The sequence below is a fragment of the Brachionichthys hirsutus genome, chromosome 4, assembly GCF_040956055.1.
Source record: "Brachionichthys hirsutus isolate HB-005 chromosome 4, CSIRO-AGI_Bhir_v1, whole genome shotgun sequence".
In the NCBI taxonomy this organism is placed as follows: Eukaryota; Metazoa; Chordata; class Actinopteri; order Lophiiformes; family Brachionichthyidae; genus Brachionichthys; species Brachionichthys hirsutus.
Window position 1 is genome coordinate 4,230,378 of NC_090900.1, and position 10,669 is coordinate 4,241,046.

The 10,669-nt window shown below is 42.3% G+C and overlaps 4 protein-coding genes and 2 non-coding genes across 6 annotated transcripts; 3 read left to right on the forward strand and 3 right to left on the reverse strand.

The window, feature by feature from the left end:
* Positions 1 to 692: 692 nt before the first annotated feature.
* Positions 693 to 765, forward strand: trnak-uuu (transfer RNA lysine (anticodon UUU)). The gene has a single exon. It is a non-coding gene; the product is annotated as a tRNA-Lys (tRNA).
* Positions 766 to 1,273: 508 nt separating this feature from the next.
* trnak-uuu (transfer RNA lysine (anticodon UUU)) lies at positions 1,274 to 1,346 on the reverse strand. The gene has a single exon. It is a non-coding gene; the product is annotated as a tRNA-Lys (tRNA).
* A 299-nt stretch (positions 1,347 to 1,645) lies between these two features.
* On the forward strand, positions 1,646 to 3,160 carry gatc (glutamyl-tRNA amidotransferase subunit C). The gene is made up of 5 exons (XM_068761017.1): positions 1,646 to 1,906; positions 1,986 to 2,036; positions 2,196 to 2,365; positions 2,441 to 2,544; positions 2,681 to 3,160. The coding sequence occupies exons 1-5, from the start codon at positions 1,754 to 1,756 to the stop codon at positions 2,746 to 2,748; spliced, it is 546 nt and encodes a 181-aa protein (XP_068617118.1). The 5' UTR covers positions 1,646 to 1,753; the 3' UTR covers positions 2,749 to 3,160.
* A 693-nt stretch (positions 3,161 to 3,853) lies between these two features.
* On the reverse strand, positions 3,854 to 5,370 carry pxmp2 (peroxisomal membrane protein 2). The gene is made up of 5 exons (XM_068738715.1): positions 5,243 to 5,370; positions 4,984 to 5,094; positions 4,736 to 4,898; positions 4,415 to 4,534; positions 3,854 to 4,329 (listed from the first exon to the last, which is right to left on the reverse strand). The coding sequence occupies exons 1-5, from the start codon at positions 5,350 to 5,352 to the stop codon at positions 4,261 to 4,263; spliced, it is 573 nt and encodes a 190-aa protein (XP_068594816.1). The 5' UTR covers positions 5,353 to 5,370; the 3' UTR covers positions 3,854 to 4,260.
* Positions 5,371 to 5,860: 490 nt separating this feature from the next.
* Positions 5,861 to 8,477, reverse strand: unga (uracil DNA glycosylase a). Its single transcript, XM_068760717.1, has 7 exons — positions 8,291 to 8,477; positions 7,780 to 7,980; positions 7,587 to 7,682; positions 7,134 to 7,231; positions 6,938 to 7,026; positions 6,690 to 6,868; positions 5,861 to 6,610 (listed from the first exon to the last, which is right to left on the reverse strand). Exons 1-7 carry the CDS (start codon positions 8,387 to 8,389, stop codon positions 6,470 to 6,472), a joined length of 903 nt encoding a protein of 300 aa, XP_068616818.1. The 5' UTR covers positions 8,390 to 8,477; the 3' UTR covers positions 5,861 to 6,469.
* On the forward strand, positions 7,889 to 10,668 carry alkbh2 (alkB homolog 2, alpha-ketoglutarate dependent dioxygenase). The gene is made up of 4 exons (XM_068760718.1): positions 7,889 to 8,018; positions 9,123 to 9,406; positions 9,486 to 9,684; positions 9,760 to 10,668. The coding sequence occupies exons 2-4, from the start codon at positions 9,211 to 9,213 to the stop codon at positions 10,064 to 10,066; spliced, it is 702 nt and encodes a 233-aa protein (XP_068616819.1). The 5' UTR covers positions 7,889 to 8,018; positions 9,123 to 9,210; the 3' UTR covers positions 10,067 to 10,668.
* The last annotated feature ends 1 nt before the right edge of the window (position 10,669 follows it).

Consider the following 10,669-nt stretch of genomic DNA (forward strand, 5'->3'; position numbering starts at 1 on the left):
TATTGGGCAAATGTATTTTAATTTATTGTAATGTTTCCTGCCAAAAATATTTATTTATTTATTCTTTTTTTTCCCATGCAGATGCTGCTTTGATTGTAAACCTGTTTTTGTTGTTGTTATTATCATTATTTTTTGGGCCAGTTCTAAATATGTATTGTTAAAGAAATTAAATAATGTATGTCCTTATAATAAAATAAAAATGGAATGTTATTTTTCCAAAACATTTTGCAATGTGTATTTTACCTAAATGAGTCAAACGAAGGTGAGAGCCAGAAATACACAGCATCATTAATATAGACTGACATCAAGAGATGAATGCATTCACACACAAAACCTACTGACCAGTGACCACAAACTGGTTCAGAAGAGCAGATAAACTCTTTTATCTTTATTTTATTGAGGTAAACAGGTTAAGGTGTGAAATGATAAATCTTATCTGTTTGTTCAAGACTTGTGTCTCGCAGCAACAATTCAATAGGACGCGATTAAATTGAGTGACTGATTGGAGCATCATGAAATTGTCATTTTTATTTCAGTGTTTAGTGAAAAAGGAGTCACTGGCACAATTAAGTTTTCTAAATGAACTGTTCATCTTATTAGCTTGTTTCTTTTTCCACTTTTTTGACAGTGTGAGAAAGTATGAGAACTTCTAGCGTTCTGTCAAAAAACGTTATTGTAAGCCTCGCATCAGAGCCCGGATAGCTCAGTCGGTAGAGCATCAGACTTTTAATCTGAGGGTCCAGGGTTCAAGTCCCTGTTCGGGCGGTAAAGTATTTTTGTATGTTGTTAGAGAAGGCATGTTTCCGGTGTACTATAAAGCCAATTTGCAGGCCCAATACTGGTGTCCTGACAGCAGCTGACTGGTTCTGATGATAAATCATTACCACATCCTTTGAAAGGAACAACCGTCTGCACAGATTCACGAAGAAAAGGAACCACACAAACCAAATACTTTTAGTTTTATTTAGTTCTCATAGCACTAGAATTGTGCTAATAAGGTATTTTTCAGTGTCAAAATAATCCAGGGTTGTACTTCCAATACAAAATTACTGCCAAGAGTGTTTGATAAATTTTCGGCAAAATATAAGCACAGATAGGTCTGGTATTTATTACTGTAAAACAGCAAGAATCCTGAACTGAAGTCAATTATATGCAGTCTGACCTTTATTCGGTGTTATGGAAGAGGATGCCACTTCTCATTCTACAATCTTCATTATCTTCACGATGTTTTGTTTTTTTACTGCTTTCTCCAGGGCTATTATTAAAATGTATGCGCCCGAACAGGGACTTGAACCCTGGACCCTCAGATTAAAAGTCTGATGCTCTACCGACTGAGCTATCCGGGCTCCGAAACCCGCAGTCTTCTTTTATCATATCAATGGGCCCACACATAAAGCGAAATTAAAAAGCATTTTTTATTTTGCATCACAGATGCGCAGATGCGGTATATAGTTACATTCTGCTGTCAGTGCCTTTCTAATATATTTTACTTCACGATACTTTGGTAAGTAAGTACAGTATTTGTCCACTCTGAAGACAACCTTCATTCAAATTAAAACTAATCCGTCTGTTGTCTGCGAAGACAAACCGGAAGAAGGAAGTATTTAGAACATTTACCTCTCGCTTCCCGTAGTTCTGTGACGTAATGGTTCCTCCTCTGAGCTAGCGCTAGCCGCTGGGGTGTCGTTGGTTACTTCTCCAGTAAAGGGAGTCGACACTCCGGCGCTGACCTTCATGTTTTATTTATTAAAAAATGTTTAGCACCGCAGCTAAACGTTTTTGCGGCGTCGCGTCACTGAAAGTCACTCGGTCTTTATTTACCTTTTTAAGAAACGGTGGGAACTTCTATAAACGTCACATTACAAACTCAGCTCGTCTTTTGAGCTCTAAACCATATACATCCAAGGTAAAATAACATCAAACTGTGTCTTATTGTTTATCGGTTTTGTTTGATAGTCGGTATTAACAGGTGCGTCTCTCGGTAGGTACCAGAGTTTGCAACATGGGAGCAGGTACCAGTGGACCAGCTTCCTCCGGTAGGTCCGCATGGCTGAGTCGCACAATGACGTCATCCGTGTCAGAGGTCAAACAATAGGTCATGAGTCAAGCCAGGGTTTTAGTTCATGTTTACTAAATGTAATTACTTTATTTGATGATGCTAACACTTTCTAATCAGCACAGCATTGTGTTTGCAGCCTGCCCAGATCTCTGCCGACTTGGTGGATAAATTGGAGCGACTGGCTTTAGTGGATTTTCGTAACAAACAGGGGCTGGAGTGTTTGGAGAAAGCGGTCCGCTTCGCAGATCAGCTTCATGTCGTTGACACATCGGGAATCGAACCAATGGACTCCGTTTTGGAGGACAGGTAAGGCGTAGACGTTCTAACCAGCTCGGAGGAAGCCTGTGACTCATTGTTTGATTCTGATCTGTCCACTCTCAGGGTGTTATACTTGAGAGACGATGAGGTTGGAGAAGGGGACTGTGCAGACGAGCTCCTTCAGCTGTCCAAAAACTCAGTGGAAGAATATTTTGTTACACCACCCGGTAAGAAAGAGACTAATGACATTTTGTAAAAGTCGCTGTGACTTTTAAGATTGTTTTATGTAAGCGAATAGGATTAAATATTATGTTGTATATTTTTCACTGTGAGAGCCTTGAACTATTTGTTTTCTTACCACAGGAAATATTCCTCTCCCAGTGAAGGAGAAGAGGGATGCCATGCTGAAAGACTCAGAGCTCCATAGTTGATATCTATTGCTCATTTTGACTTATAGCTTCCCAATAAATACTGCTGGCTGAGTATTTCATTTTCTATTTTGTCAAATTTTAATTGGCATTTATGTTTTGCAAGTGGCGTAGGCTACTGCGAAGCCATGTGTGATGCGATCCAGACGTCATATTGTATTTTAATGTGATCGTGGCATCAATAGCAGCTCTTTCTATTGAACCTTATTATTATATATATTATTGGAAAGCCACAACGAGCACAATCATAATGGAATAACAGATTTTGTTTCTGTTCTCATGACCTTAGTAGAAAGATCTACCATAAATTTGTCACGGTAAATGAAAATCTATCCAGCTATTAAAATAATTCATTTTCATAACTGCTTAGTTTGTACTTTTAATTGTGGTATTAGAACCCCACCTTGTGGTATTGCTTGAGAGAGATGCTTTTGGGTGTCATTAAAAAAAAAAAAAAAAAACCCCGTCATGAATCCGTGATGTAAGGAAAATAGAAAGTGAAACTTGGTGAAGGAAAACGGATGTGAACTCCTTTTGGGCGCGGCGACGGCAGCTCTATAAAGCCTGCGATGAGACGCGACCCCCGCCGCTCAGCTGGGAGACTTCCGGTCAGGATTTCCGCTTATCATAAGGTATGATAATTAACTGCTGCACTTAGATCTATATCTCGTTCTTGATTTATTGATTAAAAACCCCGCTGAATGTTTTTCCAGCCCGGTTCCATCATGGACATCCCCATCGACAGCCTGCGTGTGGACCCGCAGCAAACAGTGGGCTCTCGACGTCAGACCCGACGAGACCGTGAGCAACTTTAAGGCCAAGGTCCAGTGCAGGGAGGGGGTCCAGGTGAGCCAGCAGAGGCTCCTCCACCAGAGCAGGGAGGTGATGGATGGCGGCCGGCTGTCGGACTACAACGTGGAAAAGAGCTGAGCACCGTCGACATGATGCTCCGACATGATGCTCCGCTTGAGAGGAGGCTGAGGATGCTTCTGCTTGTTTACATCGTCGTTTACTTTAAATGAAGATCATGTCGTCTTAAATATCCTGTTTGTTTGCATTTGGAAATATTAGCACATTGCTTGCATTGTTTTATGTTTTATTAAACAAGCATTCAGTGTTATACAAGCATTTATAAAAAAAACAACATATTCTCGTGTCAAATCAGCAGTTAGATCATAAAGAAAAAGAGTCATGAATATTAATCTCATCCTTTTCCTCCCTCACTAGTACAAACAATAATCACAAGTAAAAGGCACTTTATTCAGGTTTAAACCGAACATCCAGTGGAGAAAACATCAAGTTTACACGTGTTCTATAGAAAAATAATACTTGTATTATTAATTCTGTTGTGACAATCGTCTCCAAACAGTAACGTGATGCAAATGGGGATTTAAACTGGTTTGTTAGAATGTGACCACGAGTGCATTATGAGTGTTATTGCCCAGATTAGGATCTTTTCTGCCATAATACATCAAGCAGTCTCTGATTCTTGATTTTCTGAGAAATGCAAATGATTCATTTCCTCACAGATGCAAGGTAGGCGTACCAAAACAAGGCAACCATATTTGCAAACAGCACCCTGAACTGTGAAAGCAAGAAGAGAGGAAAACAAGAGCGGCGTCAGACCGTGATTCATCATTCGTCGTGACGGGATGCCCGGTTTACGTACCTGAACAGGCACAAAGTTGATATTGACAAACTGGAAAGGAGTCCAAACTTTCCAGTTCATCTTTAAAGCAGTCCAATAACTTGTCTTCATCTTCTTTTCAAACTCTTCCCACCCTTTAGCCTGAGAATAGATTAGAACGTCACCATATTTAGAACTATGAATGGATTTTATCCAGCATGTTATGCATAAAGAGTGAATAATAACAACTTGGATATTGAATTGAAGTTGTGTCAAAGTATAATTATTTTCACTTTTGCTATTGACTTGCACTTCTTTGAAGACTACAAATGATGAGGAGGAAGACTATCTGAGACGACTCACCTCCAGGATATTCATAACAAAGTAGAAAAGCAGCAGAAACGCAGGGGCGAAAGCCAGACGATCCAGCAGCAGACGCTTGACTACACAATACGGATCTGTGCTGGGCATCCACACCTCCATCAGCTGGTAAAAGACATGGCTCAGGGGTCCTGTGACCAACAACCTGCAGCAGACAACGAGACATGCAGTGAGCGCATCGTCAAAGTAACTTCATTGTAGATGAAAAGGATGTTGTGTTTCATTCTCACCCATAAATTGCATAGCGTGCAGCTCCAGCGGCGTCGATCTCTTTGACATGGGCCTTTTTTCTAGCCTCCAAAATCTGAGACAGCAGATTCCCCAGAGCAGAGAGGATGCCACTGGAAAAAAAAGTGTACAAATACATAATACACAGCAGAATGCAAACGCAACAGGCAGGTTTCCATTCACAAAATCCATGGCAAAAATAAAGGGACTGCTGATCGATCAACCAAACAATCAATATGGCAACTGATTAGAACAACCGACCTCGTTACAGACTTAGTGAGGATCGGGTGTCGCTTCAACAGAATCAGATACTGCTGCAAGAGCCGGAAGTGAACGGGCGCCTCCCGGAGAGGAAGACTTTCAACAGGCATCGTTTTTACTCGTCTCACTTCCGGACACAGCAGGAGAGAGAACTGTGGCGCGAGACGCTGAAGAAATTCTCTCGCGCTTCCGTATTGGCGTCATTGCGTCACCGGCGAAGCCACGCCCCGACGCAACGGAAATCTAATGTTAAGACGATAGCATATTTAGAAAGTGCATTAAACAGGCGACATCGAGATCTATATAAATACTTGCATGTTGAACAGCTCAGAAATGACGTATTAAATTAATAAGCTTTGATGAGCTTAGTTACAAACGAAGCAACGCATAAAGGAGGCCGACGGAACGTTCCTCTGCCCGTTTAGCAACACAACTCAAGAAGTTCCGGACGGATCTTAATTACATCTTCAGGAAAGGTTGGGAATGTTGCCAGGAAGAGATTATTACATTTTTGATGATGATCCTAAATAGATCTTGGATTAAGGATCACTTCTTCCGGATCAGATCCATCATACAGAAGCGCATTAGGAAAAAAATATTACATTTTATAGTGTAAATAATCAGTTTAGGCCCTTTTATTTCAAATAAAACATAACATGTCAGAAGTTAAGGACTTAATGGCATGTCTTTAGATTTCAAATAGAACCAGAGAGGATGAGAATTTAACCAAAAGAAACTAAACCTCAGTATTATTAATATATTGGAAACCCATAAGTGCATTTTCAGATTTAGCCTCGGCCTTCATGTCTACAATGTCTGACAACACAGATGCACAATGATATATTATGTATAATATGCCGCATTTAACGAAGGCATAAAAATCAATCACAACTTAATCCTGCCGTGAACCTTGGATTTGCAGTCACAGAAATGAGCGTATATCAGATTAAATTATACATCGTTACACAGCATCCAATTTTGGAACAACTTAAACTGCCATTTTAATAAAAACATTTCAAACAACAAAACAAACATATATACAATGTTGAAAATGGCAAAATGACAAAAGTTTCATGAAGAATTAGTGTAGAGAAAACAGTGAAAACAACCAACATGAACTACTAAAGACTTCTCTGTACGTTGTATTGCAAATCAGGGAACAGTGAAAGCTTATGATCGGGTTAGTAAACCAAAAGACAAATCAGAAAAGCTGACAAACACAACAACTTAAAGGTCCTTCCAGTTCACAGGAGACTTTTCAGATTTCTGCAGCAACTCGTTGGCCTTGGAGAAGTGTCTGCATCCGAAGAAGCCTCTGTGAGCAGACAGCGGAGAGGGATGCACAGCCTGCAGGACGTGGTGGCGTCGCTGTAAAGCAAAAAAGATCGTAACTGCAAATGCATCCGTGCGATTAAAAGCTTCGGTGCGGCGGCGTATATAAGCGCACCCTGTTTATAGCGGCGCCCTTCCTTTGAGCGTACGAGCCCCACAGCATGAAGACGACGCCTTCCGTGTTGCCGTTGAGCCACTGCACCGCAGCGTCAGTGAACGTTTCCCAGCCTTTCTCCTTGTGGGAGTTGGCCTTGTGTGCTTGGACCGTCAGCACGGCATTAAGCAGCAACACACCTGAAGAGAGACGGCAACGACGGGTCTGTTAGTGGCCGGCCGCACGTTTATACTCTTCTATCGCTTTACCTTGCTTGGCCCATCCAGTCAGATCTCCATGTCCAGGGTGCTCAAAGCCTTCGATGTCTGCAGCCAGTTCTTTGTACATGTTCACCAAGCTGGAAATGAAATGAAGAGCAACATGGCATAAATATGGACCTTTGAATACTTTACAGAACGGATGAGTCTAATCGACAGTGAGAGACACAGGGAGACGTTTTGTAACCTCGGTGGAGGAGGCACGGGTCTCTTAACGCTGAAACACAATCCGTGGGCTTGATTCGGACCGTGGTACGGATCTTGGCCAAGAATCACCACTTTGATCTGAAATTAGAGACAAAGGGTTTGTCATTATCGCCTTCAGCCGAGACGGAGGCTATGCGATCGCCGTTAGCAAGATAACTCAGAAAGTTCAGAAATTTTCAGGGAATGTTACCAGTAACAGATGATTTAATTTTGCTGGTGATCCAGATTTTTGAGACTGTATAAAAATACATTAGTGTTAAAAATACTAAAGTAACTTCTAACCCCCCCCAAAAAAACTTTGACCGCTCGAAAACGTCATCACGCCCAGCCAATCAGAGGCAGACTAGGGCGGGGTTTATGTTTTCGTCATAGAAGGAAACAGATTTTTTTTTTTTTTACCATCAGGAAGAATAAACAACGCAAATAAACCTACATCTCTGACGTCACACATCTGCGTCCAGGTGAAGACGTCTTCGGCGGGCGGGTACACAGTGTGGCGCTGTCTCTCTTCGGAAACGTATTGCATCAACTGAAGAAAATAAATCGTGTTAAGAAACGGAATTTAAAAGCAACAGGGACGCTCGCACCGGAACGACTCTCTCTCTCTCTCTCTCTCTCTCTCTCACCTTCTGGAAGTACGGCTTCCCGAACTCCGCCGCCAGGCCTTCCCTCCAGCTCCCCCCGAACCCCGCGGGCGTCAGAGCGGACGAGCGCCTCAGCAGCGCCGCGCTCTTGTTGCGGGCGACCCTCTCGATTTGCTCGGCGGACAGAGGAGCGGAAGTCGGGGGGCACCGTCCTGGCTCCACCGCGGAGGCTTTCGGCTTCTTCTGTGCAATTTCAGAATAGTTTGCGGAATAAAGGGCCGGTAAGAAGCGCGCAGCGGGATTAAACGGCGGCTCTGGAAACCGTCGGCAGAGAAGAACGCGCATTCTCATTAGCTTGTGCGAAGAATAATAATAATAGCAAACGCGAACGCGTTGGCGCTTTGAACGCAGCTTGGAGTACGAAAAACGTGCAGCAGCGGAAAGTTTAGAATGCTCCTACAACTTGAGTGATGTTTAAATAATAGCGTTTTTAGTTTAAACACACACTTGGCTGATTTATAGACATACTTGACGCATAAGTGACTCGACTCACCGGCTCGTTAGCGTCTTCTCCAGCTTCGGTTAAATCCTTCCCATTTCTCTTTTTCGAAACTGGCGGAAAAAACGAGTTAATTGTCTTCTGTCCAATCATTTTTATTTTTTTTGGAGTCTACGGTAATCTACTTTAGTTGAATTAAGTCACCCTCGTCTCACGGAAGGGCGTAAGACAGCGAAGACTCTTGTTTGTCCGGGATGTCAGTAATCCGCGCCAAAAGGGAAGTGACGAAAGCAATGAGCTAAAGGTTGTTCAAGAAGACAAACGGAAGTGTTCGCTACAGTTTGTGTTCGATAAAGCGCATGACGTCCGTAGCCTGTTTATCAGTATTTGAATAGATGTTCTGTAGGGTTATAATTAATTGGGAGATGTTTTTTATCAATCATTTAATCATTTAGAGTAAATAAATACGTCATTTTTAGTCCAAATATTCTGTCTGTTATGGTAACGTCATTTACGTATTTGCTAGATTGTCTTTATTTGATAATAAACTCGTTTGCGAGTATTATTCCATATTAATTGGCCAATTTAGACTCAAGGAAACTGTGATTGCCATTTTCACTGTTCCCTAACTTTTTTTATATGTAAGTTTATTAATAATAAACTAAGATATTAATTGATAATTAAAGTTATTGTCCAGGTCATTAAGTCACAAATTCAACAAAATAATGTGAAAAAATTATCTATTGACAAAAACAAGGTCCAATAAGACAGTTCTCTGACCTACATCACAGATGCATTTTAAAACAAAATCAAAATCAGTGTTTTTTTTTTTTTTTTATCCAGGTCTGGAAAACTTAATCTTAATCTCAACACTTAATCTCCTCAGAGTGTTCCGGGCAGCAGGTTACTGCAATGGAAGTTTGTGGTTTGGGAACATCATAAACGCTCCTGCGCCAGTGAAGCCAAAGGAGGAAATGAAGAATCAGGAGGAGGAGGAGGAGAGCGGCGAAGAAGAAGATGAACACTTGACTTCCGATGAGTTCTCTCATCCCGTTCCCTGGCAGAAGATCGAGGCTGAGGGACTCGACTGTGACTACGCTTTGCTATTCTGTAAAGAGGAAGCGGACTGCCTTTTCAGAAAGCTAGAGGAGGAGGTGGCGTACTCCACAGGTACAACTACGAACCCTTTTCCGTAAAGGCATGGCCAGAAGTTGCTTTTAACTTTTGCATCTTTTTTTTCCACCCCCAGGGGAAGAAGCAAAGGTCCAGGTTTTTGGAAAAGTGTACAATATACCGAGAAAGCAGGCGACCTACGGAGACGCAGGCCTAACCTACACTTATTCCGGGGTTACCCGTCTGGCCCGCCCGTGGACATCGACCTTGGAACGTGTTCGAGATGCCGTCACAAAAACAACTGGACAAACATTTAACTTTGTTCTGGTCAACAGGTGAGAAATGATTCTTAAAGCTCACAAATTGATCATTTGCCCCCCCCCCGCTGAAATAGTCCTTCCCTCCGTCAGGTACAAAGATGGGCACGATCACATGGGTGAGCATCGTGACGATGAGAAGGAGCTGGACCCCCTCTGTCCCATCGCCTCCGTCTCCCTCGGAGCGGCACGAGACTTTGTCTTCCGGCACAGAGACGCCCGGGGAAAACGGATCCATCGACAAATTGATCCAGTGAGGCTGGAACTCGCTCACGGAAGCCTGCTCCTCATGAACTCACCGACCAACACGTTCTGGTATCACAGCCTCCCGGCTCGCAAGAAGGTTCCCCTCCCTCGTATAAATCTCACCTTCAGACGCATTCTGGTCAGAAAGAAATGAGCGAATGTGGATAATCGTCCGAAGTCTGCCTTTCATGAAGTCTTGACGTTAAAAGCGCTCCAGTTTAAATGCCGGTGGAGGAATTTTTAGCTTGGAGAGCTTTAAAGAAATTAAATGTTTAGTTTATGGGTCTTGTTTTGGGTCTGATATTCCTTTAATGAGCATTGATGAATACCGGATGTATTTAATGTCGTCGCGCAGCAACAGTATTGAATCAATCTTATTATTAATCGATCGTGAAACAACACTTACCTCCATTCCAGTTGTTCCCAGAACCTCGGTGTCCTTAACGGGACCCTTTTTCCTTTTTTTGCTCGGGTTTGGATCGTGTGGAAGACATGAATAAATAATTAACCTCCATCTCTGACGTCACACATCTGAGTCCAGGTGACGTTGTAGCTGCTGAACAACGATCAGTGAACCTTACGTCGAGGTTAAAGTTGTAGCGTCGATTGAATGTAGTATTCTCGCGAGAGTTACACCACGTCCCGTCTAACCCAGCCCATAACAAAAACTTTCTTATATTTGGTAGAGATAGAGATTCTGCAACCGGGAGCGTGATAAAAAAACTTTAAAATAAAATATCTTTCTCCAAAAGTAAAT

Bases quoted from the DNA above. Each gene is read 5' to 3' on its own strand.
- gatc (XM_068761017.1), top strand. From the start codon at position 1,754: ATGTTTAGCACCGCAGCTAAACGTTTTTGCGGCGTCGCGTCACTGAAA. The intron at 2,037-2,195 runs GTAGGTCCGCAT...TTGTGTTTGCAG, and splicing joins CAGTGGACCAGCTTCCTCCG to CCTGCCCAGATCTCTGCCGA. The intron at 2,366-2,440 runs GTAAGGCGTAGA...GTCCACTCTCAG, and splicing joins GACTCCGTTTTGGAGGACAG to GGTGTTATACTTGAGAGACG.
- pxmp2 (XM_068738715.1), bottom strand. From the start codon at position 5,352: ATGCCTGTTGAAAGTCTTCCTCTCCGGGAGGCGCCCGTTCACTTCCGG. The intron at 4,899-4,983 runs GTGAGAATGAAA...TGTCTGCTGCAG, and splicing joins GCACGCTATGCAATTTATGG to GTTGTTGGTCACAGGACCCC. The intron at 4,330-4,414 runs GTACGTAAACCG...TTGCTTTCACAG, and splicing joins TCAACTTTGTGCCTGTTCAG to TTCAGGGTGCTGTTTGCAAA.
- unga (XM_068760717.1), bottom strand. From the start codon at position 8,389: ATGATTGGACAGAAGACAATTAACTCGTTTTTTCCGCCAGTTTCGAAA. The intron at 7,683-7,779 runs GTGAGAGAGAGA...TATTTTCTTCAG, and splicing joins GGAAGCCGTACTTCCAGAAG to TTGATGCAATACGTTTCCGA. The intron at 7,232-7,586 runs GTAGGTTTATTT...CTCTAATTTCAG, and splicing joins AGATGTGTGACGTCAGAGAT to ATCAAAGTGGTGATTCTTGG.
- alkbh2 (XM_068760718.1), top strand. From the start codon at position 9,211: ATGAAGAATCAGGAGGAGGAGGAGGAGAGCGGCGAAGAAGAAGATGAA. The intron at 9,407-9,485 runs GTACAACTACGA...TTCCACCCCCAG, and splicing joins GGAGGTGGCGTACTCCACAG to GGGAAGAAGCAAAGGTCCAG. The intron at 9,685-9,759 runs GTGAGAAATGAT...TCCCTCCGTCAG, and splicing joins AACTTTGTTCTGGTCAACAG to GTACAAAGATGGGCACGATC.